This window comes from Alligator sinensis, unplaced genomic scaffold (assembly GCF_000455745.1).
Source record: "Alligator sinensis unplaced genomic scaffold, ASM45574v1 scaffold19_1, whole genome shotgun sequence".
Classification (NCBI taxonomy): domain Eukaryota; kingdom Metazoa; phylum Chordata; order Crocodylia; family Alligatoridae; genus Alligator; species Alligator sinensis.
The window spans coordinates 1,153,627-1,180,869 of NW_005841916.1; the positions used below are offsets into that span (position 1 = coordinate 1,153,627).

General features: G+C 44.7%; 1 protein-coding gene across 1 annotated transcript; it reads right to left on the bottom strand.

Annotated features, from left to right (window-relative positions):
- Positions 1-27,243, bottom strand: LOC102370053 (olfactory receptor 5V1-like). The gene is made up of 2 exons (XM_025198171.1): positions 27,129-27,243; positions 1-1,058 (listed from the first exon to the last, which is right to left on the bottom strand). The coding sequence occupies exons 1-2, from the start codon at positions 27,241-27,243 to the stop codon at positions 1-3; spliced, it is 1,173 nt and encodes a 390-aa protein (XP_025053956.1).

A 27,243-nucleotide genomic window follows, 5' to 3' on the forward strand; every position in this document is an offset into this window, starting at 1 on the left:
TCACTGTAGGTTTAACATGCTCTGATTATGTCCTGACACTGAATTTATACAGACGTTCTCTATTTGCAATGGTACTAAAGTCCCCTGTCTATTGCTGGGCTCTGGCACTGAAGGAAAATATTTTCTGCCCATCCTTTTCAATGCATCCTTTACCTCTTTATTCCTTAAACTGTAGATAAGTGGGTTTAACATGGGTGTTACAATGCAATACAAGGATGAAACCAAGGTATCCACATCCAGGGAGTAGCCTGAGCTGGGCCGATTATAATTGAAGTTGGCAGTACCATAGAATATGATGACCACAACCAGATGCGAAGTACAGGTGGAGAAAGCCTTAAATCTGCCCTTAGCTGAGCGTATCTTCAGGATGGCACCAACAATGAGGACATATGAGACCAGAGTGAAGAGGCAGGGGCTCAAGCCGATCAAGGCACTAGCCAGGTGAAGCACAGTTTCGTTGATGTAAGTCTCTGAGCAAGAGAGCTTCAGCAGCAGTGGGACATCACAGAAAAAATGACTGAGTTGATTGGATTTGCATATAGCTAAGGTAGAGGTGAGGAGTGTGTGAACCAGAGAATTCACCAAGCCACACAACCATGAAAACCCAGCCAGCTGCACAGAAACCCGCCTGCTCATGACACTCAGGTAATGTAAGGGGCTACAGATAGCCACATATCTGTCATAAGCCATGACGGCTAACAGGACACATTCTGTGCCAGCACAGGTAATGAGGAAAAAGAGTTGTGTAATGCACCCAGCATAGGAGATGGTTTTCCTGCTTTGGAAGAAGTTTACCAGCATGACTGGGATTGTGGCAGATGTGTAGCAAATGTCTAAGAAAGACAAGTTACTAAGAAAAAAATACATGGGCTTTTGAAGGCTTGGATCGGTCTTAATGAGGGTTAAGATCAGAGCATTCCCCAGCAAGGTTACCATGTAGATGACCAGGAACACCAGGAAGAATAACATCTGAAGTTCAGGGTGGTTCGAAAAGCCCAGGAAAATGAATTCTGTTATCAGTGTTTGATTTCCCATTTGCTCAGTGGCTTTGTTTGAATCTGCCAGGAGAAAGGGTGTGAAGAATAATCAGTCTGCAAACATTGAGCATATAACATGAATACCACTTTGCCTTTCTGAAGAAGCTTCCAGATTATGGGGCAGATCTTATGCAAACTGGCATTTGCTCAGCTGAAATCCAGGGAGCTATGCAGGTTCACAGCAGCTGAGGATCAACACTAATGATCTATTGTTATTTTATTAATAGAATAGGTAGAGTGTACAAAATGCATATGAGATGTATTCACCAAGATTACAGGCTAAACAGGATGACAGTGGAATGAAGGCTGCCAGGGTTAGCAATGCATGTTTTGGTTTTTTGGGGGGTGTTTCTTACTAGACCCCCTTCCCTACAACCCAAAAAACCTCAGGAAAAAATGCAGCTGAGATGCTAAGCATGTCCTGATAAATTTAGGGTAAAATACATAATAGAGATATCTGCAATTGTTTCTGTGATTATTTCACCAGCATTACAAACCCATGGAATTTGGTGTTAAGGTTAAACCTGAAAGTAAACAGAACATGCAGAGGCTTGGAGATGCAGAGGTAGGGTATCCATTAACCATCAAAATGAGCATAATTGTGCTCTGCAGCATCAGGTGTAGTACCCAGACAGTTATATGTAGGGTATTTAACTGGTTGAAGCCCAAGATTATAAGAACAATTTTAAAAGAGAAGTTAATATTTTTTTTTCCTCTTTCCACTAGCCCCTTGGAGAGTAAAGGGAGTTTGGGTGCACTGGCTGTGCATTTCCAAAACTTTACATGCTTGGATTTCTTTTAAATTTAACCTTAATCCTGAACATGTTAAACTTCCTCCTTTACTCCTTACATAAATCCCTCCTATCCTTTACAATGAGTTACTGCTGTTTGTGCTACCTCTTGATGTGCCTTAACAACTGTTACCTTATTTCAGATTTTTGTGTGTGTTCAGGGGTGATTTTTTTCCCTGACGTGATTTCTGCTAGATTAGAGATCTGGTTTTTGTTGGTCCTAACCTGTTTTAATGAGACCCATTTGGGTATTTCTGCAGGAGATCCTTTCAGTTCAAAAGATAAGCTGTACAACCCAGATGGATAACAAAAGGAGAGGAGTGATTCTCAACCTTTCTGATACCATGGCTCACCTCCATAAACCCCACACCCCAACAAGCCCCACTGATGTCCACTTACAGCCCCTAAGCCCAGCCCGCAGCTTTATGCACAGCTCCATGGCCTATCTCTCTCAAGGTCCTCTTGCTGGACCAGCCATAGAGACATAAGCAGCAGATTTGTCTCATGCTAGCTCTGCAAAAGAAGCAGAAAAGCTGTGTTTGCATGACACTGCACAGGGGCTAATTAGCCCCCATTTCAATGCCGCACAAAGACAGCTCTCTCACTTCCTCTTTGTGAGATACAGCAGCCCAGCATCTTAGCAAGAGACTGTAGAAAAAATTCTTATTCCGTGTCCACCCTTGCAGCCTACCTATAGCCCCTCCATAGCCCACTGTTTCAGAACCACTTGTAGAACATTTCCTTGTTTTCTTGGGTTTGTGTATACACAAATAACATACAGGATCTGACATTTCACTCTGATTGCAGAGTTACTGTAATTAAGAACTGAAGCTTTATGAATTTTAATCATCAGCTGTAAGTGGTACATTATCTCTAGTTCACAATGAAAGCAATCAAGTGGACAAGATATTTTTAGAGGAATTGCTGTGGCAATATTACATTAGTAGCAGTGAATATACTATTTTCGCACCCAGTGATTTCACATTTTAATGTGACTATGGATCAGAGTTAATGAAGAAGTGGTTTCCTAAGGGTGGTTAAAAGAGCTTGCAGGAATTAATACTCTGGTACAAGGAGAGTGAACTAAGCCAAGCTGGCTCTGGGAACACTTTAGTTCTGGGGGTCTTATTCTGCGTCCACTGAAATCTATGTCAAAGACCTTCACTGAATGTGTACAAGAACAATCATGGAAGCATCTTTGTGGGTTTGTTGTTTTCCTTTTGAGTAACAGCAGAAAGGCATGGGGAACCACCCCAGCACTTGCATTCACATGCGGGGAATGCTGGCAGTGGCAACGTGAAAGCTTTTGTTCTAAATCTTACACAAGGCTAATGCATAAGCATTGAAATCCTGCTCTTGCTGGATTTTAAGTTCACCTGTAAGTACAGAACCCTCTTCTTCAGAGACCGGAAGGAAGTGAAGCACTGACAGAGGATAGATTTCAAGGCACTGATATTAGATTAAAGGAACCTGATAGAAATTCACTGCAAAAGCATTTTACTTGAAATTGGGGCACATGTGTTGTGCCAGACTATAATCCTTGCAAAAAGACATTCTCGTTCTAAGCAGAGAGCTGGTATAGCAGGAGTAGCTGCTCAAATTGTACAAAGGAATCAATGTACCTGCAGCAGACCTCTAAGAACTCTTTTTCAAGTTGCTTGCTTGGTTTTTGCCAGCCCTAGGGTTGGGACATTAGGAGGCAATAGGAAGCTAGACTTGCATCTAGAGGGTGCCTGGAGCTCATACCAAGAGCCAGCTACCACACGAGTATCTTGGTTTTTCTGCTGAAGCTTCCCACAAAAAGACCAGTTACTATCCAAAGCTAATGGCATTTGTGATGTGGACACTTCTTCCCCCCAGAACTGCACAGAGAGTACTGCCTCAGCCTTTACAGGACTCAGGTGGCAGCAACTTGTAATAAACTTAAGAATAATATTATTTTGTTATCCAGGTCACCATTTTACAGCAATTCATTTGAGATGCTTGAGCTGCCTTCCAGTGTGCTGACAGAATTCCATATTCTGCTACCCTCATTCCCATGGAGCATCAACTTATTCATCAAGTAGTCAGATTGGTTTCCAGCACAACCAGTCAGAGAGTAATCACTCAGCTAGATGAAAACAAGGGAGGATCTGGCCAAGACTTTCATAGAAAGATAGCAGAAAGGAAAGGAGCATGGAAAAACTTACCAGGCTTTACTTACAGACCAAACAGCTTTTCTGAAGTTTAATTTTCATTCACCATTATCTATCCCCAAAATAAAGCCTATTACAGGGTAATACAGGCAGCATCAACAAAGAATGAGTCCATGAGTAAGGGACAGCACACTCAATGTATTAATGGTTTTACATGATATAGCACAGCCAAGGGAAAGCCTACATTTAAGCAACACCTAATGCTAGCTGACCTACCCGAAAACAAAAGAATCGTTTCTTCTTGGGCTTCTACAGGTTCCTTTGGAAAGCAGCATTTAACCATGTGTCAGGGCCCTATGGGACACACCGTATTCACAGGAGCATCTTGGGCATCTATGTGGAGACAATTACATTTTTACAAAACTTCTGTTGAGATGGAAAGCAAATAAAGCACAGAGGGAAGAGTTCATCCCAATGAGAAGGGGAAAAAAAACCCCTCTCAGGATTGTCTGAGCAGATCTGTTCCTGCTGTAATAGAAGAACAATACTTTGTTGCCCTTTGGGCCCAGGGAATTAGCCAGTTTTAGGGACTTGGCCAGGCTGTTGCCCTTATGAGAAAAAACTACCAAAATGAGCCAAATGTTTCTTTTTGTGAACTCTCTGTAAATACATAGCTCTGCACCAAACTGCTCTTTCACCAAACCTAGGTAAAACACATGACAGCAGACAGCTCTCTCATGAAGATCTGCCTTGCCAGCAAGCACTGTGCCTGATGAAACATTTGTCTATGGTCCTTTTCAGGGTCTACTTCTCCACCAGTTCTCTGGTTTTTCCCACTTTCTTTCTTCTCCCTTCAGCTTTTGACATGCACATCTACAACCAGTCAATGTCCCAACCCTCCATTTGCAACCATTCCCTAGAGAATTCTCTTGGTCTTTATGGGCTCCTATACATGTGCAAGCAGGCTGCTCCAATGCACTGTAATTACAGCATGTGGGAGCAGACTCGATTAATCAAGTCTACTGGAGCGTGGTAATTAATGTGCTCCAGCAGACTCCAGCGTCACATGTATCAGTGTCCCTCCACTGAAAAATGGCAGTGGGACTCTTCAGACTAAAGCTTGTTTAACGAGCTTTACTTCAAAGCGCCCCACTGCCATTTTTCAGTGCAGGGACACCAATACACATGACGCTTTAGGTGCTGTCTCTCAGAGTTGCACTAATTAAAGCACTCCCCGCCCCCTCCGAAGCACGTATATAAATGCCCTGTGACTCAGGCTGTGGCAACCTGGCTAGTGTCTTGAACAGTGGCTTATATTATTTCAGCTCCAACTGTACAAGGGAGCATTTAATGGCTCCTTTGCCAACCTGAAGGAAGGGTGCTTAGTGCAGACTATAAACTGGTCTGTGAGTGGCAGTGTTTAACATCTTCCAGGTAACAAAACAATGGATTGTGTCCCTAGATTTATGCCTGAGGCTCTGCCTCTGAGCACGTTCTCCTGAACTACTAGCCCCATGCAGAGAGTTCAGATTATGGCTGAAAGCCTTTATGTTCTCATCTACGCAAAGCATGAATCATGTATAAAATGGTGCCATTCTGACAGAATGCTGTTTTTATGTTTGCATTGATCACTATAAAGATGCAAGGTTGCCTGTTTTCAGTTTTTCAAGGAATAACGGGACTGCCCCTTGCAGACTTCCATATCAGTTGCCACATTGGCTCAGAGTGGTGGGGCAGATGCCCTGGCTCTAAAAGCAATTAGCATCAAGTGCTTTAGAGGAAGATTCATTCAATACTGTAATCCACACTAGATACTCTCATTTGTCATACGAAGGTCCAGTCCTTCTTCAGTTCAGGCCAAGTTCTTTTCTTCACAACCTACTCCATAGGCAACTGGTAGGGGTGGCGTGGGGGGGCACGTGCCCCCTCTGAGATTGGCTGCCGCTGCTGTCAGCTTCTGTGGACAGTCACCGCTCGCCATGACACCACCACCGCCGGCTTCTACAGGTGGTCGTTGCTTGCCGCCTCACCGCCATGCTGCTGCCAGGCTTCTGCTGGTGGTCACCACTCACCACCACCACCCCTCTGCTGCCGACACCACCGCTGGCTTCTGCGGGCAGTCGCCGCTTGCCACCAACACTGCCACCCACAAACTGTTCCCCCCTCACCCCCCACCAAGTCTCAGGAGGTACCAGTCACCCATGACTTCCTCTAGTAGTGCATTCAATTAAACATGGAGGCTAAGTACAGACTGTCAAAAGGCCCAGACTAAATCAATTCAATCTTTGCAGGTTTCTCCAAGCTGCATAGATTGAACCAATAAGTAAGTAAACTGATGTGCCCTTCTGAATCCGGAAAGGCACTCAGACACCTGCAGTGGCCCAGACCAGAAGCTGGGGGCACTAGGGCATGCCTCCCAGCCTGCCAGCCACTGCTGAGAGGACCCAAATGCAGCCGGGCAGGGCCCATCCCTGATTGGCTGCCCAGCACGTGTCCCTCAATCCCCTGGTATCCCTTTGCCCAGGGCCCAGCTAACACCATGTGGAGAGATCTTCATGCCTCAGTGGGGGTTTCCCCAGGCTGGGCAGGGTCCTCGAAATGCTGCCACTGATGCAGAGAGGGAATTCTACCCTCCCACCCCTCAGTGTGGTCCAGTGCTGGCTCAGCCCTGGGCTGGGGCGGACTGGTTTCCACCCCCCAGCATTGCGGGGCAAGGCTAAGTCATTGCCGAACTGCATAGAGGTGTGGGAGGGGGGAATTTCCCCTCTGCATGGGCAGCAGGGCTCAAGGCACCTTGCCCAGGACAGGGGAACTCCCACTGAGGCATGGGGATCGGGTGGGTCCTAGGCTGGAGGGCTTGCTCCCCCCCTCCCAAATGCATATCAGTGACTGGTGTGGGCCTGGGAGAAACCCTTGCACACCAGGGCTTGGGGCTGAGGTTGGAACTGGAGCTGGGGGCCCTGTTCCCCCACCTTCCCCCCACCCCTGCCAGGCTGACAGGCACTGGCAGGCCAGGGTTGCAGAACAGAGGTTTTGCTGCCTCAGTCATGTGATAGCCCAGAGGCAGGGTGAGGCAGGACCAGCCCGCCCCCACCCAGCTGGAGCAGACAGCATGGACCAAGTTTTATCCTGCCCAGCCTGCAACATGGAGCGGGCAGGGGGGGTTGCAGGGAAGGGGCAAAGCCTCCTGGGATGCTGGGGGACTGTGAGTTAACTTGAGTCGGAGGGGGGGGATTTAGGTGATAGACCTGTTTAGCTTAAATCAGTTAAGTTTGAGACTATATCCATCCAGGCCTGTCTTAAACTGGTTTTGGCCATTTTGAAACTGGTTTATGTGCACTGAACTCCTGTTGTGTTACAGGTTTAAACCAGTTTTCAATCGCTTAAACCATTTCATGTGTAATGTCTGTCCCTAGATTAAATTATCACTTTGGTTTGTTTTGAGATTATTGCCTTTTAGTAACGCAGCATTCCCTTTACGTTACAAGAGCAAGAGAACAGAAATTCCCAGTCTGACTTTTCTAGACCAATCTTTTTATATATCATATAAATGTATATGATATGATATATCCTATCAAGCATATACACTCATCATATGCCAACCTTTCTAAGGTAAGTGGTCCCAGGTTTTCCTTTCATATAATGTTTCCAGTTCCTAATTCTTTTCACCCTTCACGCAATAATTCTGCAGAAAATTTTCTTTGCTCAGTATTGGAAATTGGAACAAGATCCCTGTAGTCACATCTGAGCTACAGTGAGGTGGAAAAAGGATGTGCTGATGTTTAAGAAACCGGGAAGACTTTTATGGATAGCTTGAACAACTTGAAATAAAAAACACTCAGGGACACACAATACATTTACACACTGTCATTGCACTGATGTAGAAGTAGAGTGGTCACAAAATATGAAGTGTAAGTCACTCTCCATTTCAAGAGTACTCTGCAAAAAATAAAAACCCTGCAGTACACAGGTGCTGGTGTACCTTCTCATGAATCTGCAGCTCTTGCTACTGGATTGACTGTATGGGAGTAGCCCTGTGGGCAAGATTTAGGGATCCTCTGCCACCTGGTGGTAAGTTCCTGTAATACTAGCCTACTGCCAGCTACTCAGTTATCTAGCTGCCTGTCTGTTACACACCCTGGGGTAATTGATCAGAGTATAAAATTCACATGTATTACATCAGGGTAATCCCAGGCCTTTTATCTATACCCATAGTCTGTTCATAACTGAAGAATAGACTCTTTATCTACACAATTTTCCATATTTGGTCATTTCAAATTTCCTTTGATCTACACTTCCTGGCTTATAGGTGGCCCCCCAACCTCAAACAACAGGCTACCTAACACCCAGTCTCACCAAGGCACCAGGCCTTGCAACAGATCTGGATGCCTTCTGTGTCCCAACATCAACAGAGATTACATCATCACTGCACCAAATAACACAGATAATAACATCTGAGGTTTATCTGTAATTCTACCAATGTTATTTATGCCAGTGCCTGCCCACAGTGCACCTCTGCTGTCTACATTGGACAGAAGGGCAACCCCTGTGTGAAAGAATGAACGAACACCAATCTGGCATCAGCTATGCAGGCCAGTGGCAGAACACTTTGACTTCTCTGAACGCTCCATTGCTGATCTAAGGATGGCTGTTCTTAGGCAGAAAACCTTTAAAAACTAATTAGAACAGGGAACTGTGGAACAACAAATCATCCGCAGACTGGATTGTGCTAAGTATGGTGTAAACAGGGACTATGCATTCTTATCCCATTACCTGGATTAGTTTTGTGACTCCTTTGTTCTTCTGGGTTTATTGTTCACTTTACCCAGCGCTGCTTGTCCTCTCCCCTTCTTCTTTTCTTTTGTATTCACATTTCTTTCTCTTCTTTTCACAGCATCTGATGAAGTGAATACCAGCCCATAAAAATTTGTGGTCTACATCTATTACAGACACACCTTGGTTAGTCTACAAGGTGCAAATTGACCCTGCATCCACACTTTAAATCCAGTTTATCACATTTCTGCAGTCATTACCATGGATGGGATAGCTATGGATGTACACAGATGGTGTGGATGGAACAAGATATAGGTGTCTGAGTCTACAGGGCGCATAGTACAGGGGTATGAGAGTACTGCCAAGTACTGTCATACCCCTGTTACCTGAGGGTACTCAGAAGTCTAAGGATCAGTTTGTATTTAGGCTGGTCACACTACTTACTCTTGGGCTGGATCGCAGGTAATCACACAGGGTTGGGTTTTTTTCAGATAACTGAAGTCATTACCCAATCCTATGTTTCTGTTGTTGGTTTTTTTTGTACGGACTAATCTTGTTGCAGAAAATTTAAGTCTAAGATTTTTTTTCCTGAAAATTCTAATAGGACAATTTTTGCAGCCCCTGCCTGTAAGGCCAGATCCTTTAATCCTGTACAAGTCTGTGAGTGAGACAGTAAGGATTTTCCCAAATATATATTCTACCCTTAAAAATGCTTTGAGAGCTCAGCTCTTTAAAATCTATGAGCAAATGCTGGGAATGCCAAGGGATCCCTAAGTTTCTACTCTTCTGCATTAAGTATGGTGTTTTTGTTTCCAGCCCTTCTTCCAGTGGACGGATCAACCTCTGTTCTAAAGGCAGATGTGGCTTCCTCACTCCCACTGGAAAGTTGTTCAAGAACCTCAGGTGTCCTGCCTCTGCTACATCAGGCCCCATGAGTAGGAAAATTGATTGTCCAATGGCCTCATAGCCCATGTAATAGACTCTTACCTCTCTGCAAAGCAGGCGTAAAATTGTGGTGGAGAGTCAAACTCTGAAGGCCAAATCCATCCCTGGGGCACCTCTTCAAGACAGTGGAGTTGTGAGGAATGAATTTAGCCTAAGGTCTTTCCTGACGGTAAGTTAGGATGCAGGCACATAGAATGGTTACTGCAGAGCAAACCAAACTGACTCTGCAGTAAGAATGGAACAGACAAATAATACAGGCTTTCATAGATCTAAATCTTTCCCCTCCCAGTAAAGTTTTCCCTCAGAAAGTGAGGAATAACTATGTACCAATGAAAGTCACCCCGAATTGCCATTTGTGTATTTGGTAGTCACATTTTCCTACTTGGTTTCATTCTAGGGTACTTCTGTGCTCTGTGCCAGGGGTTGGCAACCTTTTGCCACTATGAGCCACTGCTTGCAACTCAGCCCCCACAGCAGGCCGCATCTTCCAGCTTTAGCATACGAGCTGTAAGACCCTAGGGATGCCTCCCCAGCTTCAGGAGAGTGACTAAGCTGCAGAAGGACCCCAAGGACAGCTCCTCTGCTCATGTGGCTGGAGCATGCTGAGGATAGGATCCAATCCCTTCATGGGTGGGTAGGATTTGGCCCATGGGCTAAAGTCTATGCAATTTGGTTCCTTCTGCCACTTAGTGGTCAGGCACTTGGTAGTGGATACCTATTGGTGCTTAGATAGGAACCTGTTCCTACCTAGCTCCTACTAAGAGCAGCCAGCTTGGGAGAGCTAATTGTTTGTCCACTCCTTACCATAGAGTAAAATCTGGAGTAAATTAGAGCTGAGTAATTGTGTCATGTGTCCACACCTTAAGTCACAGAAGCCAAGTAGTTTTACCATCTGACCTAATAGAGGCTGCAATACTCTAGAGTCTGAGGACACTACATGGCTCAGAGATCAGCAGAGTTGCTAAGGCACCAGGATGAACTTCAGGGCAGGCAGGAGACCCACTGGAGATAACCTGGGAGCTCTGCTCCAGTTTAGGATTGGTTTCACCTTTTCCTTGTACAATGTGAAAGGTTATTGGAAACAAGCTGGAGAAAACTTTTCAGTAGAAGTTTAAATAAGCAGGATATCAAAGTATAGGGTGATCATAACCTGGGGAAGGAGAAATGACTTAAGTGACACCCCAGGGTACTCAAGGAGCTGGCGAGCATCATAGCCCAGCCTCTAGCACGGATCTTTGAAAACTCCTGGCGCTCTGGTGTAGTGCCCGAAGACTGGAAGAAGGCCAATGTGGTGCCTATCTTCAAGAAAGGGAGGAAAGTGGATCCGGCTAACTATAGGCCCATCAGCCTGACTTCTATCCTGGGGAAGATCTTAGAAAATTTTATTAAGAGGCCATCCTTAATGGACTGACCGACGTCAACATCTTAAGGGATAGCCAGCATGGGTTTGTTGCGGGTAGGTCTTGCTTGACCAATCTCATTTCCTTCTACGACCAGTTGACTTATCACCTGGACAAGGGAGAAGAGATTGATGTCATATATCTTGACTTCAAAAAAGCCTTCGATCTGGTTTCCCATGATCACCTCTTGGAGAAACTGGCCAATTGTCGCCTTGGGTCCTCCACGATCCACTGGCTGGAAAACTGGCTCCGGGGTCGGACCCAGAGGGTAGTAATCGATGGAAGTCACTCATCGTGGTGCCCTGCGACCAGTGGGGTCCCCCAAGGTTCTGTCCTTGGACCCATACTGTTCAACATCTTCATTAATGATGTGGACACTGGAGTCAGAAGCGATCAGAACTGGCCAAGTTCGCCGATGACACCAAACTTTGGGGCAAAGCATCCACACCAGAAGACAGGCAGGTTATCCAGGCTGACCTGGACAGGCTCAGCAAGTGGGCGGACGAGAATCTGATGGTGTTCAACGCCGATAAATGCAAGGTTCTCCACCTTGGGAAAAAAAACCCGCAGCATCCTTATAGGCTCGGCAGTGCTATGTTGGCTAGCACTATGGAAGAAAGAGACTTGGGGGTCATCACTGACCACAAGATGAACATGAGCCTGCAATGCGATGCGGCAGATAGTAAAGCGACCAAAACGCTGGCGAGTCCAGAGAAGAGCCACACGCATGATCAGAGGTCAGGGGAGCAGACCCTACAATGACAGGCTGAGAGCCCTGGGGCTCTTTAGCCTGGAAAAGCGTAGGCTCAGGGGTGATCTGATGGCCACCTACAAGTTTATCAGGGGTGACCACCAGTATCTGGGGGAATGTTTGTTCACCAGAGCGCCCCAAGGGATGACAAGGTCGAATGGCCACAAACTACTTCAAGATCGTTTCAGGCTGGACACAAGGAAGAATTTCTTTACTGTCCGAGCCCCCAAGGTCTGGAACAGCCTGCCACCGGAGGTGGTTCAAGCGCCTTCATTGAACACCTTCAAGATGAAACTGGATGCTTATCTTGCTGGGATTCTATGACCCCAGCTGACTTCCTGCCCTTTGGGCAGGGGGCTGGACTCGATGATCTTCCGAGGTCCCTTCCAGCCCTAATGTCTATGAAATCTATGAAATCTATGACACAGGGGAGATGCTTTTCTCCTCCTGTGAAATAATAACCTGTCCATCTTACTGACACCTGAGACCTTGCTACTACAAAGTTTAGTTTCCTCAAACTATTCACCAGCAGAAAACAAGTGCCAATAATAGATAATTAAGTTGCACAGGGCTCTATTAAAATTTTTAAAAGTCAATGTTTACAATATCCAGTTGCAAATTAGCTGCAATGGGCATTGTTAAGGAACGGTATTTTAGTAAGACATAAACAGTGGGTTTGCGTACATACCAAAAGAGTTCTCCAATGACTAAACGTCGTAGCATACCTCCTCTCATTCCACCCCTAAATTAGAAACTGGGAGTCCCAAGGCCTCATTAGAGGAAGGAAATTATACTGCATACAAGTAAACTTAAAATATAGTCAAACAGACTTGCTTTCCCTCTATGATAAGCAAGAAAGAGTTGGACTATAACAGCTCTGTAATTATTCTGTAACTTCTGATTAGATAAAATAATGGCAAATGCCATGAAGCTATAAGCATGTAGGTTTTCATCTTCTTAACAAAAGCATTTTCATGAGATTAAACATTGCTTGGGGCTTAATCACTAATTTGCTTTTAACTATTTGACATCTAAAACAAAACCACGTGACACATTCTATGAGATTAGCTCTCATATAGCCATGCTTGAAGTAGTATTTACCATCATGAAGTTAAAAAAAAAAAAAAGGATCTCTTTGGGACTGAAATTTTTCCTGCTTCAGGATGAAACTTGTTCTTATATTTGAACACACCTTGTTCACAGCTAAGGCAGAATAAGAGGGAGACATTTTCTCTTGTAAGAAAGTTTACTGCTGTTTTTTGAACAAAGATGCAAGAGGAGTGGTTGATGTTGAAATACAACATGGATGGTGTTTGGAGATATTGCCAGATGTACTTAGAAGCAGATACAATCAGGAGAGTTTGGGTTTTTTTAATGATATATTAATGTCAGGAAAAATGCTAATTTGGCAATTCTGAAAACATGTAAGGCGTTCATCAGTTTTGAAAGATTTTTCCAGGAAAGATTTCTCAGGGCTAGGATGGAATTTCTGGTCAGTCAGAGAGAGAGTGGGAGAGATCTACCCCACAAATAAATATACCAGTATCAAGGATTTATTTGGAAGGTGACAAACTGGAAGAGCAGGGATGTGAATCTACATGTTTCACATCCCAGCTGACCTCACTAATCATAGGTGTGATGTATTGTTCAATAGCCATTATATAGGATACTACTTCTTTCAATGCTCAAGCACCATGCTTACTTTCAGTTGGGGTTCCTGTTCAGAACAGTAAAGTTCCCAGCCATGCAAGCTGTGTAGTGCTCTGCTTCCTAAGCTAGTCCAATCTCCCCACCACCATGGAGCCACAAGATATAACAATGGGATTATCAGCTATTCTGGGGTACAGATATCTTGCTGTGGGCAGGGGATGGGACTTTTAAACATTTTGGTTTTGCCCCAATCAAAAGAAGAACAGGTCTGAATCTTGAAAATGTCCTAGGAAAAAAAATATTTCCTGTCCAGTTCTGTTAGTTATCCATTTGTTTGAGTGAAAGGAGGAAGAGATAAGAAAAGCTCATCATACGTGTTCAGAGGTAATACGTTTTGAGCAGACCCCAAGGAAGCCCCAAGTCCTCTGTGACATTTCAGCCTAATTCATTTGTGAACAGTGTTGCAAACAGGGTGTCTCTTGGCAAGCAGTTTATTTGACAGGATGCAAGGAAAATAAGACCTGTTCTGAGATATTTTTAAATCAGAAAAAACACAACTTTTTAAAACAGGATACGTTTGTTCAGTTGCTCAATTATGGCCCACAGAAACATGGCCCATAAAGAGCTGCTCAACACAGAGCTTCTTCCTCCCCAATGTTTTTTTTTTGTGGGGGCACTCCACCAAGCAGCCCTTGTGGTTCACTCAGCAGATCAAAGCACATTTTGATAGTTAAACCATTAAAAACCCATTACACTCTTCACACCTTGTATCCACGCACCCGTGCACCCATCTTCATACCTGTACCCCCACCCACTGCCCTCTTCAGAAGGCCTGTCCTGGAAAAACTCTATGCCAGACCCCTCTCCACCATACGAGGTCTGCCATTTCTTTCCTGTCTTTCTCTTTTGTCTTCCTGTAGTACCAGTACATTTCACTTCGCCCCATTTTAATACAGTCCTCGACTGTGGGGTCTGTGTCTGTTTATGAGCAGGTTCCTGGCTTTCCACAGTGCATACCTGAAGCAGGCTGGTAGAAGCGAGCTGTCAGGGTCCCTTGATCTCTGGTCAGGTGCCCGTAGAGAGCCGCTTCCCTGGTGACATCTCTGAAACCTGTCACCACCAGAAGGAGTGCACGGATTTTATTCCACACCTCTCTAGCATATGGGCAGTCCCAGAAGAGGTCGTTGATCATTTCTGCCTGCCAGCAGCTGGTCTGTCTCGGGCAGTTCGATGGATATCTCTGCCCTGTGCTGTTTTTCCATGCCCATACAGGGAGTGCCCAGTGGGCTGCTGGCTAGTTCAGGTCTCTGTGCTCCTGCAGGTCCTTGTGGAAGATTCGCTCCCACACAGCCTGGCAGCTGTCACCAGGGCTGGGGACAGATATTACACATAAATCGGTTTAAGTGATCAGAAACTGGTTTAAACCTGTAACAGAACAGATGTTCAGTGCACATAAACCAGTTTGAAAATGGCTGAAACCAGTTTGAGATAAACCTGATTGAATGTAGTATCAGACTTAACTGATTTGGGTCAAACTGGTTTATGCAATGTCTGTCCCAGACCCCTTGCTAGATAAACTAGACTCCCCCAGCATCCTGGCATGCTCTCTGGGCTGGGCAGGGCTCTCTGCCCCACAGCAAAGCTGGCCCTTCCCTTCTTCTCCCTGGCTGCAGCTCCAGCAAAGACTTGCAGGCACAGCAGGATCTACCTGGCTTCCCCCTACCCTACCCCCACCTCAGTGCTCAAGCAGGAAAACCTCCCCTCCCACCGTCCCACCCTCCCATCTCGCAAAGCAGGGACCCCAGCCCCACAGATCTTAGGCATGTGGTATGCTAGCTAATGCAGATGTGTGTGTTTCCAATTTCCCTGGGACAGGCAGACAGAACGGTGACCGCTTAGGGCTGTTTGGAGCTAATCAACAGATCAGCTGGTAAGCTGTTTAAGAAGAGTTTGAAGTAATGGCGATAGCCTATTGTTTTGCTGAGTGGGTGATAATCACTGTTATCAGTCTCCTGCTGGCTTGCTCACCCACGAACGCCTTGTGCCTCCTGAGGATGGGGGGACACAGCGACTGCCTGCAGGCGGCAGCAGTGGTGTTGGCGGCAGAGACATGATGGCGGTGAGTGGGGACTGCCCACAGGTGGCCACAGTGATGGTGACAGTGAGGGCAGGCTGAGTAGTGACCACCTGCATGTGGCCACAGTGACCTCAATGGTCACGGGGGGATGGTGAGCACCAAGCACCGATCGGCGATCACCCGCAGACACCGCTGGCAGTGGGAGGGGAAGGTGATGAGAGTCAACTGCTGGCAGATGCCACCAGCAGCGGTGGTGGTAACCAATCTCGGGGTGGGAGGGGCACATGCACCCCCCTACATGTCGCCAATGTACTCGCCTGTCACTTTACTGCAGACAGTATAAAGAAACAGGGAGGGAGATTGAAAAGCTCCATATCATCAACAGATGGATGCACTGCACACCTCCCGTTTGTCTCAGAGTACTAGCAGGGGGCTGGGGTCTAGCAACACTCCTCCCCCTAGAGCAGCAAGTGGGAAAAAGCCTGGGATGGTGCAGGCAGGGTGGGGGTTTACAACCCTCCCTAATCAGAGGTCCTGCCAGGGCCCGGCCAAACCCCACCTCAGCTCAGTCCTGTACAAGGGAAGGGAGGGCTGCTCTAGCACCCCCTGGCTTCTAGCCTGAGCCACTGCAGGCATGTTCCTGAATTTCCTGAGTCCAGAGACAATGTCTGTCCAGTTACAAACCGGTTCAGCCTATCCAGGTTAGACTAACCTGCAAAGATTGAATCAATTCAGGCTCAGGCTTTTTGAATGTCTGTCCCTAGCTCAGGTAATAAGCCTATGGGCAACATGGTGCCTCTTGCGTTTACCACCTCCTGTATCTTGCAGCAGTTCACCAGGGTTGCTAGGTTAGCATCATCCAACTTGCATTTCTCTCGAAAGCACTTCAGGATCTCATAAAACCATGGGGCCTGGGCTCCCATTGGTTGCCATGTGCACCTACCACTGTCACATGAGTTGCTCTGCAAAATACTTGACAAAAGCTCCCTGTTAGATTCCACCCCTGTTGCTAGTTTGCACACCTGGCTCATGTATTTAGTCCAGAGGAAGAGAAGGATGTCTGGCACTCCTCTGCCTCCAGACCATTTTGCTTTGTACCGCTTGGTCTTTGCCACTTTCTCCCATGTGCAGTTCCAAAAGAAAACACACATAGCTCTTTGGATTCTGTGAATGAGCTTCTTCCTCCCCAGCATGATATCCACAAATAGCTACAGAGCCTCCCCAAAGCCATGTTCTCTACAGGAAGCAGGGAAATGCTATTCCCATTTCATATGGGAGAACTATGACACAGTGACTTGTCCAAGGTCACACAGGAAGCCTACACAAGACAGAACTGAAACCAAGCCTCCCACATCCTAGGCTTGTCTCTGAACCACTGAACTATTCTTCCTCTCCAAGGCACCTTGCACTGGCTGTGGGCAGGTTGAGAGGAACTGTGCTCATCCCCCAAACCAGGGCCAGGATGGTTTAAATAGGAGCAGGCTCTAGCCGAGCACTTCCTTTATTAATGCACAAGTGAATCCTCAGAGTTGGAGCTTGCCTAGCTCCAGCACAGGAGCTGTGAAAATGGCCTGTTTCAAGGAGCACTTTTTGTTGGAGAAACAACAATTCCACATGCCAAATATTTTCTATGCCCCTTTCTTTCAGACAGGAAGTTTGTTAGATCACCAGGAGCTTCAATCTTGTGAGAAGAAGAGAAGTTCTAGAGCACTAATGATAACAGCTTTCAGAAATATTTGTTAGGTTTGAAGAGGGTGAATTAAGTAATTTAAATAATGCACACTTTAAAAACAAGTAGTCATTGTTCAGATCTGTAAGCAGGCACATTAGCAACAATTTTGCCCACATATGACAGCTTAGAAGTCAACCTTCTAGTACCAATGCAGTTTTGAAGTGTTGTTTGTATTACGGTAGCTCTTAGTAGCTCCATTGTGCTAGGCACTGTACAAAGTAACAGCCTTGAGAAGCTTACAGTTTAATTAGACATAAGAACACATGAACTGCCATTTACTGGGCATGTCTACATGAGAGATTTACTGCACAGTTGACTAATTAGCTGTGCAGTAAACATCCTGGCATCTACATGTGCACCCCTATTAGGCTGGAGTGAACTAATTTACTCTGCAGCAGGATAGTACTTGTAAATACTTGCAAATACAAATACTATCATTGTAAATACAAGTACTATCCTGCTGCAAAGTAAAAAAAAACTCCACAGCAGCGCATGTTTAGACAGTGCCTGACTGGCTGGGGCACAAGGGTGCTTCAGTGGGACTGCTGCCAGCCAGTTAACCCCACAGTGAAGTTCCCTCATGCCCCATCCAGCCCCTCTGCAGCATGCTGAGCTTAGGGGAGCAGCCCTAGGCTGGCAGGCTGACCTCCCCACCCCAACCTCCTGCCAGCCAGGGCTGCTCCACCACAGCTCAACACGCTGTGCATGAATAAACTGCAGAGCTTATTGCTTCAGAGTCTATTCATGCCAAGCATGTTTAAATGGTACACCTGGGAGCAATACATTCTGGACAATAAGATTCACAGTTTATTCATGTGCTGTAACTGCATGTGTAGATGAGCCCACTGTGTCAGACCACAGGTTCATCTTGCCCGGTATACTATGTCACACAGCTCTCAACTCAGTCAGGGGGCAGTTGATGCTAGCCAATGTGTTCTGGTTTGTATCCCCTTCTGGATATCTTGTTTTAAACCTGTAACCCTCACTCCCACTCCTGATTCCTTTTTATTTGTTCCAAGCAATCAGTTGTATTCATAGATTTCATAGACATTAGGGCTGGAAGGGACCTTGGAAGATCATCGAGTCCAGCCCCCTACCCAAAGGGCAGGAAGTCAGCTGGGGTCATAGGATCCCAGCAAGATAAGCATCCAGTTTGCTCTTGAAGGTGTTCAATGAAGGTGCTTGAACCACCTCCGGTGGCAGGCTGTTCCAGACCTTGGGGGCTCGGACAGTAAAGAAATTCTTCCTTATGTCCAGCCTGAAATGGTCTTGTAGTAGTTTATGACCATTCGACCTAGTCGTCATCCCTTGGGGCGCTCTGGTGAACAAACGTTCGCCTAGCTACTGATGGTCACCCCGATAAACTTATAGGTGGCCATCAGATCACCCCTGAGCCTCCGCTTTTGCAGGTATTCTCAGTGGCCTCCATTTTTAAGGGGGGCTTATACAAATTCATGGTGACCCTACGCTCACGTTCACTGAATGCAACAAATAGGCCTGTGTCACACAGTGTTAGAGAGTGGATGCTGAAAGGACAGGAGACTGAGCAGGGTATAACCAGTGTTGTTTCCACTGCTCCTCTCTCTTGCAGCCTCCAGCACTTAAGGTTTAGGAAATTCTGATTCAGAGGCTGTACCCTTAACTCCCAAGACCAGATATATAAGGGGTGGGAGTAGCAAAGAGAGTCACCCCCTCAAGATTCCCAGTCCAAGATTCCCTCTTTTGATTCCTAGTCCAATGCCAACGCCTCAGCTGTAGTCTATGAATAAAGTACATCTAGTACCACACAAAGAACTCTATCCATATGAAAGCTTGCACCTGTTGCTTGCAATTTTACAAATTTAGAAATCTGAACAAAGTTTAGGTATCCAAACTGACATTGTTGGATGGCAGAGATCTGCTCTCTACTTCAGCTTAAGAGGCATAAAGCAACTATACGCAACTTCAAAGAAATCAATCCATTTTACTAGCACACAAGCTAGACATAAAAAGCAGCGCCTCCATAGAAGAAGCCTGACTAAGCAGGCAAAGCACCTATTTTGTTTCAAGCAGAGTATACAGACTTTGGTTGTAGTCCATACTTACCAGCTTCTTTGTGTTTTCCTTTATCATTAACTTAAAAAAGAAAACTATAAGCCTTAACCTAAGCTATTGCCCCCCAGTTTGGATGCTCCTTTGAAGGACTTCAGAATGAAGCATTCTCTCCTTCCGAGTGAAGCCTCCTCCCATTCTTCCTACACAATTAGTTTGGAACAAAATGGATGCATTTCATTGTCACCTCCAAGCTCTGCACAGAGATGCTGAGTTACTGAATCCCTTGCAATCAGCATAGCTCTGCATCTCCAAGAAGAATCCTAGACTTAAGTCTGGGCGCTTCCCTTGAGGGTGACTCAGACATACATCCTAATAAAATGAAGCCAATGTAAAAATGTTACACTGATACACACACAGAGTAATATTACCTTGTTTGTCAGAAAAAAAGAAATTAAAAATGTGCAGATAGTACAGAGAGAAAGATGTTGTTCATATGGATATAGGGGCATAATTTGAATCAGCAACTCTGTAAGTGGAAGTAAACAGGCTCACACTGAACACATATCTTAGAACTACACTGCAGGTACAGCTCTCACTGCAGTTTAACACTAAGCCACAGTTGATCCCTTTTCTGAAGGCTTGCAATGGATCAAACCTATAGAAACAGCAGTAAAGGCTGGTAGTGGGGAGGAGAAATGGGAGATTCCCTGGAACAACTCAGTGTTATACCTTTCCTAATTGCCCTTCCCCATTTGAAAAGATACCCATTTCTTGCCTGGTTTCTCTCATACTGCTTTTGCGCACAAAAAAAACATACAAAAATTTCAGGCACAGATAGAGAACTGATGGGGAAGGAGAATCAGACAGTACTAACTGTTTGTACATTAAGCTAAGATGCACCAAATAGCTTAGTGCATGTTTGATTGTGTAATAACAGTTAGCCTCACCCAGAGATGTAGCAGGGCAGCTCCATGCCCAGGATAGCCGCAACGCATAGGGCAGCACTGGCTGCCACGGTAACAATCACAGTGGTATGGTCAGCTGCCACTGTGGTGCCAGTTATGTTTGTATGTCCCCACCCCAAAAGGCAGTGCTTGAGGCTGCTGCCCCGGTCACAGCTCCCCACTCATTCCAAGTTCTATACTGGCTTACATCCTTGCTCTGGTAACAAATGCATCAATATAAAATAATACCGATACAAATTGATACACTGTAGCTGATACACTTTCATGCTCCTGTGGTAATATTAGGCTGCATCTACAGGAAAGATTGACTGTGCAGTTGTTACTGCGCAGTCATTTAGTACTTGCATAGCCAAGTACTAAATAGCGATGCTGTACGGCTTCTGAGCGATGCTGACTGCTCAGTAGCTCATTACAGCTGAGCAGTAGTGTCACATCATGATTCGTGTCCCACAACACTACTACGCAGTACTAACAAGCTACTGTGCAGTGTCTCGTGTAGATGCAGCCAAAGTGTAGCAAAACCATGCATCTTAAATCCTGCTTCAGTCATGGTTAAAATTACAGCAATTTAACTCAGTTGCATCACTACAGGAGTATAAAGATGTAACATTAGAAGAGCAAGTGCTCATAAAGGGGTTAAAGGTACAATTGGCTACAAGCTTTTACCAGAGTACATTAGCAGTGTAGCTTGAACTGCAATTTAGTGACCAGCTATCAAGTCTGCCAGAGGAATTTACCTATTATTAAAAGCACTGAACACATCAGATTGCTCATCTGCATGCTCTTTTAAACACTATCATTTTTTCCACGGCATCATTCAACTGACAACTTAATTTTCATCAAGAACAGAAGATTTTGTATGAACATGCTGCAAGGTGGCCAGAGGCAAAGGAGTAGGCATCCGTCTGCAGAAAAAGGAGATCCACTCAGTGCCAAACACTGTAATTCAGGCCAACCCAGTGTACAACTGGGCATTGCAAGTAGGACATCATTCAATCCAGAAAGCAGTACCAATAACTGACTAAAGATCAGAGTTGATTTCCTTCTGCGAAAGATGCAAGAAACACTGCCAACTTCTGCAATTTGTTGCCGGTGACAATGTCATGATGACTTAAATGTCATGCAATGTCATGACTGAAAAGGTCCCCTGGCCATGTGATTCAGACCTATCTAATGGAAGAACTCACCTGGATGGTTCTACTTCTCCAAAAGGCAGTGAAATAGGAAAGGCAACCAATCATAATGGCTGCTTTTGAAGGCAGAGCTCTCCCTCTCTGCCTTTAACATCTTTTTCAATGACCTGGATGAGGGAGTGAAAAGTGCAATGATTAAGTTTGCAGATGACACCAAGCTGTGGGGACAAGTGGGCATATCTGAGGACAGGACAAGGATGACTTTGGCAGGCTGGTCCTATGGGCTGAATGCAATCAGATGAGGTTCAACAGACACAAGTGCTGGGTCCTTCATCTGGGAAAGATGAACCCTCACCATACCTATATAATGTGTGGTGGTCCACTGGCTGGCACTGCATCCAAAAGGGACCCGGGGATGGCAATTGACCAGAGGATGAATATGGGCCACCAGTGCGAGAAAGTCCAACAGAGCAAATAGAACTCTCGCATGCATCAGCCAGTGTGTCACCAACAGATCCAGAGAGGTGCTCCTTACCCTTTATTTGGCATTAGTCAGGCCACAACTGGAGTACTTCAAGAAGGATGTGGACAAGCTTGAAAGGGTGCAGAGAAGAGCCACCCACATGATCAAAGGCCTGGAGAGTAGGCCCTATGAGGAAAGACTTCAGGATCTGGGTTTGTTCAGTCTGAGTAAAAGAAGGCTGAGGGTTGACTTGATAGCTGCCTACAACTATGTTAAGGGAGAGCACCAGGATCTGGGAGAGCAACTTTTCAGAAAAGCACCCGCTGGGAAGACAAGGACCAATGGGCACAAGCTAGTTGGGGAAAAGTTTAGATCAGACATATGGAAAAACTTATTTTCCATACGGGTAACCAAAACCTGGAACGCACTTCCAGCAGAGGTGGTGCAATCGCCATCCCTAGCGGTGTTCAAGAGGAGGCTGGGTAAGCACCTGGTTGAACTCATTTGAGCCCATTACCTCCTGCCCATGGCAGGGAATTGGACTTGATGATCTTACAGGTCCCTTCCAGTCCTTCTTTCTATGATTCTCCCCACAACTCACAGAAATATCTGAGTATGGAAAGCAGCAGCCAATGCCATCTTCAGACGAAGAGGAAATAGATACAGCCTAGTGGAAGCTCTGCTGCTTCATCCTTTTTGATGAAGCAGTGGGTCAGCTCCTTTTTCATGCCTTGCAATTGTAGAGTGGAGGATAAGAGCTTCCAGACCTTTAGGAGGAGCAGAGATGTGCCAGGGATGTGCTAAGGACAGATCCAGAATTGGGGGTGCACAGAATTATTTGGAACTCTAAGAAACACTAAAAGCCTCTGCACTGGCAGACAGTAGTTTACTTAAGTTTGTATAATTTCATCTTGCTCGAGTCTTTGAGGGACAGCTCCTGGACCACATATTGCCCAGGAATTTCTCAGTACCAAGGAGTCTGACAGAGGTCTGCTTTACTCCTTGCCTGAACTCTAACTAAGGAACATTTTGTGGCACAGGCCTTTTCATAACAACCAGTTCCAAGTGGCTGTTGATAGAGCCTTTGGCAATATTGTTGGCAATTAACAAACATAAGTGTAATCCAGATTGCCATATGCATATGAACAATCTGCTACTACCCACCCATGTTCCATTAGTCCCCAAGGCACTGTTACATAGACTTGTTGGTCTCCCTTGAGACATCAAAACCAGGCAGTGGTAGCATCCACTAGCTCTGCTTATATCATGTCCTAAATCTCAGCTATCTCAACTGTTGTTGCCAGCCTGAAACTTTTAGAGACCAAACAAGGACCAACTCACTGCCTGTCTTTTTTCTTCCTTTTGGGACTTAGAGATGTCAACTAATTCTCTGCAGTGAGTGGTTAGGGTAACAGTCTCACATGACTGCAGGTAACCTTGCGTCATGTCACTATTATCTGTGGCCTCCTTCTCACCCACCCCCCAGATCAGAAAAATGCATACCATATTTTCTTGAATACAAGACAAAGCTTTCCCCCTCAATCAGCATGGAGAATTTGTGACAAAAACACCCAGTTCCAGTCATGATTGGGGGGCTCATTAGCATGTGGATCTTTTGTGGGGGTATCTGGTACCCACCCATGGTATCTGGAGTACATGCACATACTGAGCAGTGCTGATCTATGAGGTCATCATGGTTTGAAATGTTGTTGACTGCTGGGACCCAACCCAAAACATGATCCTTTTGGCTTTGGACTAACATCATGCATAGTTTGTGCTATATGTAAGTAGGTACAAAAGTACTGCTTAAAAATATATTTATGGAGTACCTGTGCTACAACTTGCAGCAGTTTCCAAAAAGGTAAAGATGCATCACCTCTGGATGAACTAAGTCTATGGGTACCTGTGGTAATGTGCTGATATGCAAATTATTATAGGTATGTTTATTTCAAGGTCATTGTTTTCAAATTTTCCCCTTGCTTCCATGTGCTCAGGGACAGAGGGTCTGACAGGACGGCGTGGGGGGGGCGGCGCTACCTGATCCTTCCAGATTTATTTTGCCTGCTGTAGTGGTGAGAAGGGGACAAAGTCAAGGCAAACCTCCAATCATTCAATTCTATACCTGGAAACTTAGAACAATTATAAATTTTCCATATATAGAATCTAATTATTGGGGAACCATTTTATAAATCAGGGTCATCTTATATTTGAATAAATACGTAGCATTATTTTTATGAGGTTGCTGCAGATCCTGGGACACAACATCAGATCAGGTTTAATTTTGCCTTAACTGTCTCTTGGTCACTGGGATCTGCAAGTCCCAGAGACTAAGATCAGTATCCGACTGTACTGACACCTTCAGTTTCAGTTTTCTGTTGAACAAAGCAATACATTTTGCTTCCTTGATGTTCTGTAATTTTTAGTGATAAACATGGAACAGGGTCAATTTTTGTTACATTTTTATTAACTACTTTATTTTGAAGTCATACTTTACTCCAGGACAGGAAAGAAGCAATTTTTCCTGCAGCACCATCACGGGCTTTCCTGCATGACTTGGTCTGTATTTCTGCAATATGCAAACCTTAAAGTTCCTTTATTGAAGTTGTTCTTTTGAGTCCAGTATAAAAATATCTCTGGTCCTTACAATCTTTACATCAACTTCATGTATCCTTTTTCACATTTCTGTAACTTTAAGGATTATAATCCTCATTGCCTTTAAACAAATGTCATTTAATAGTGACAGCTCCCCTTCAAGTGATAACACAGACTGAAAATATGTGGTCCTGGCTACCTCATGCTAATAGCCTTCACTTATATTTTGCCATGTTTTCTCTTCAGCAGTAACTCTGGCAGTCTCATTCTATTTTTCATCTAAAACCAGATACCAGTGTTCTGCATCACCAGCAAGGAAGTTAACACATGACCTAACTGTTTGTTTGTTTTTTAATCCAACTATACTTTTGTCAGATGCGCTAGAAAGCATGTCTCTTACTACATTTTTTCCAAGTGAATATTCAAATTATATTTGCAGCAGGGGTGGAGGAAATATCCTCCCTCTAAGAGACAGGTTATTTGCCAGATCTTTTTGAGCAATGGCAGTAAGTGGCTTATCCACTTCTTCATTTTGCATTCTACCTTTTCTTCCCCCTGCCCTCCCCTCCAAATACTGCCATAAGTTAAGGCCAAGTGCCTTCCTCTGACAAAATATCTGTTCAGTTTGCATTAATATTGAAGGCAAAAAGCTACTAGTCTCAAGTTATGATCATGCTATTGTAAGAAGAATGTACCAATACCCTCCTTGGAAATGAATGTAGTCAGTATAATTTTCCATTTCCAATCATAGCTGCTATAATTTTCCACTCACTTATATTTTCTCTGAAGACGCACGTTCCATAGCCGTTAAACATCTTTCCACAGTAGTCCTGTCAGATTGCTGATTTGAGCAGGTAGGTTAAATACACATTTCCCATCATAGCTCATCATTCTAATTAATCTTTGTATGACCTCTCCCTCCACACACACACACACACACACACACACACACACACACACACACCTTTTTTATTCTTCTTAAAACAGGTGATGTGCTGCTGATAGTCTGAAAATATACCAAGAATTGCCTCTGTGCCTTGATGTGTTAATATACATTAGGAAGAAGCTATTTCCTCTGTAGCTATTTGTTTAGCTTGGGCTTATTTTTGGAAGGAACCAATATATTTTATTATTCCTTTCCCCCCACAACCATCTATTTAGATCTTAACACCTACATGCTTCAAGAGGTACAGCTCTTTTAGTTCTTCTGTTTTGAGAATGCTCCAGGTAGACATCCTCAAACCTTTCCTCAACATGAGGGACCTAGAACTAACCCCTGCACCGCCCCCCCCAAAATCCCAGGAAACAAAACAGGTCTATACTTGCTTGATGAGGCTAATGGATACTTTTCAATCCAGGTCCTATTAAAAACATTGCATCTTTCACAATTTTTTATTTGCATTTAAAGTCCTAAGCTTTCTCAGTAAGGGCAAGAAAAATCATGACCGCAAACTCTGAATTTTACCTGTCTAATGCTGTGGATTTTCATTTGGGTCTAATGTCACTTTCTGACACAATACTGAATTATGCACCTACATTCAGCTTTGTGCAAGCATCCTTTTGCTTTCAGGCTGATCATTTCAATGCATTCTGCTCAGCACCGTTCATTTCTCTTATGAAGTGTGCCTGTGACTTCATAGTGACCACAGTGATCATCCTTTCTATCCATGCTTTGCACACTCTGATGGTGTGTGCAGACTCTTCAAGTGATGTAATCCATTGCAGTTCTTGCATATCTTTTTGGATGATCAGGTACTGCATGGGCTTTATGGTTTACTGTAGTGTATGCAACTCCCTGTATTTTTTTTTTTTTTTCTTGGAGACTCGCACTTTGAGGTCCACATGCTTTTGTCCAAGGTCTCTATTCCTGCATTGTCAATTCTCCCTTACATCCACTGTCAGAAGGCTGTCCATTGCCCTTAAGCTGAAGTTTAGATTTGGTGATTTCCTCTACTTAACCAGTTCCGATTGCTTTGTCAAGGATTAAATATAGGACAACAAACCAGGGCACGAATTAAGGGGGAGCTCAAGGGGACTGACCACTCCCATAAGACACAAGAGCCCCCCCTGTAAGATTTGAAAAAACCAGAAACAGGGGTGGGGGTCTCCAATCGAATTGCTCCTTCCCTTAGGAGGACTTGTTAATCAAGGAACTGTTTAATTTTTTTTATTTTGCAAATAAAGTATAATTCAAACCCTGCAAAAAACCCTCCATACATGAAGACCCAGATATAAATCACAATCTGGTCTGTTATAAGGAATTCAGCTGCCTGCCAAAAGTTACTAGATTGGCTCTTCTGCCTTCAGTGACAAAGCAAGTTTCCACCTTTTTGGACTCTAGCAAATTGTTCATCTATTTAAATTGAGCGGGGTGAGGTATTGTATCAAGATTTCAGTGGTATAGTTTTCTAATCTAACTCCACTGTTTGATTTAATACAAAACAGAAAACAGTTTTCAAATGAGTAGCATATTCCTGTTGGGGTGGTTGAAGAAAGACAGCAAGTTAATAGTACAATTGACAGAGGGCTCCAATAGTATCCAGTAAGAACCATGGATAGACACAGTTTGTAGACAGCAAAGTAGCCCCAAGCTGGATGGTTGGATGCGTGTGTAATGACAGTGCTCCGGTCAGCATATTAACAAACCTACCTCCTGCAGGCTGACTCTCCTTGGCAGAACCAGTCTGAACATGAATTGTTTTGAAGGTGGCATTTTTAGAATCAGTTCTGGAAACCAAAAAAAGTGTTGGGTCACAGATGAGCAT

Excerpts from the sequence above, each read along its gene's own strand:
- LOC102370053 (XM_025198171.1), bottom strand. The coding sequence starts at position 27,243 with ATGCTCATCTGTGACCCAACACTTTTTTTGGTTTCCAGAACTGATTCT. Across the intron at positions 1,059-27,128 it reads GGAGAGTCAGCCTGCAGGAG|ATTCAAACAAAGCCACTGAG; the intron begins GTAGGTTTGTTA and ends TTCTCCTGGCAG.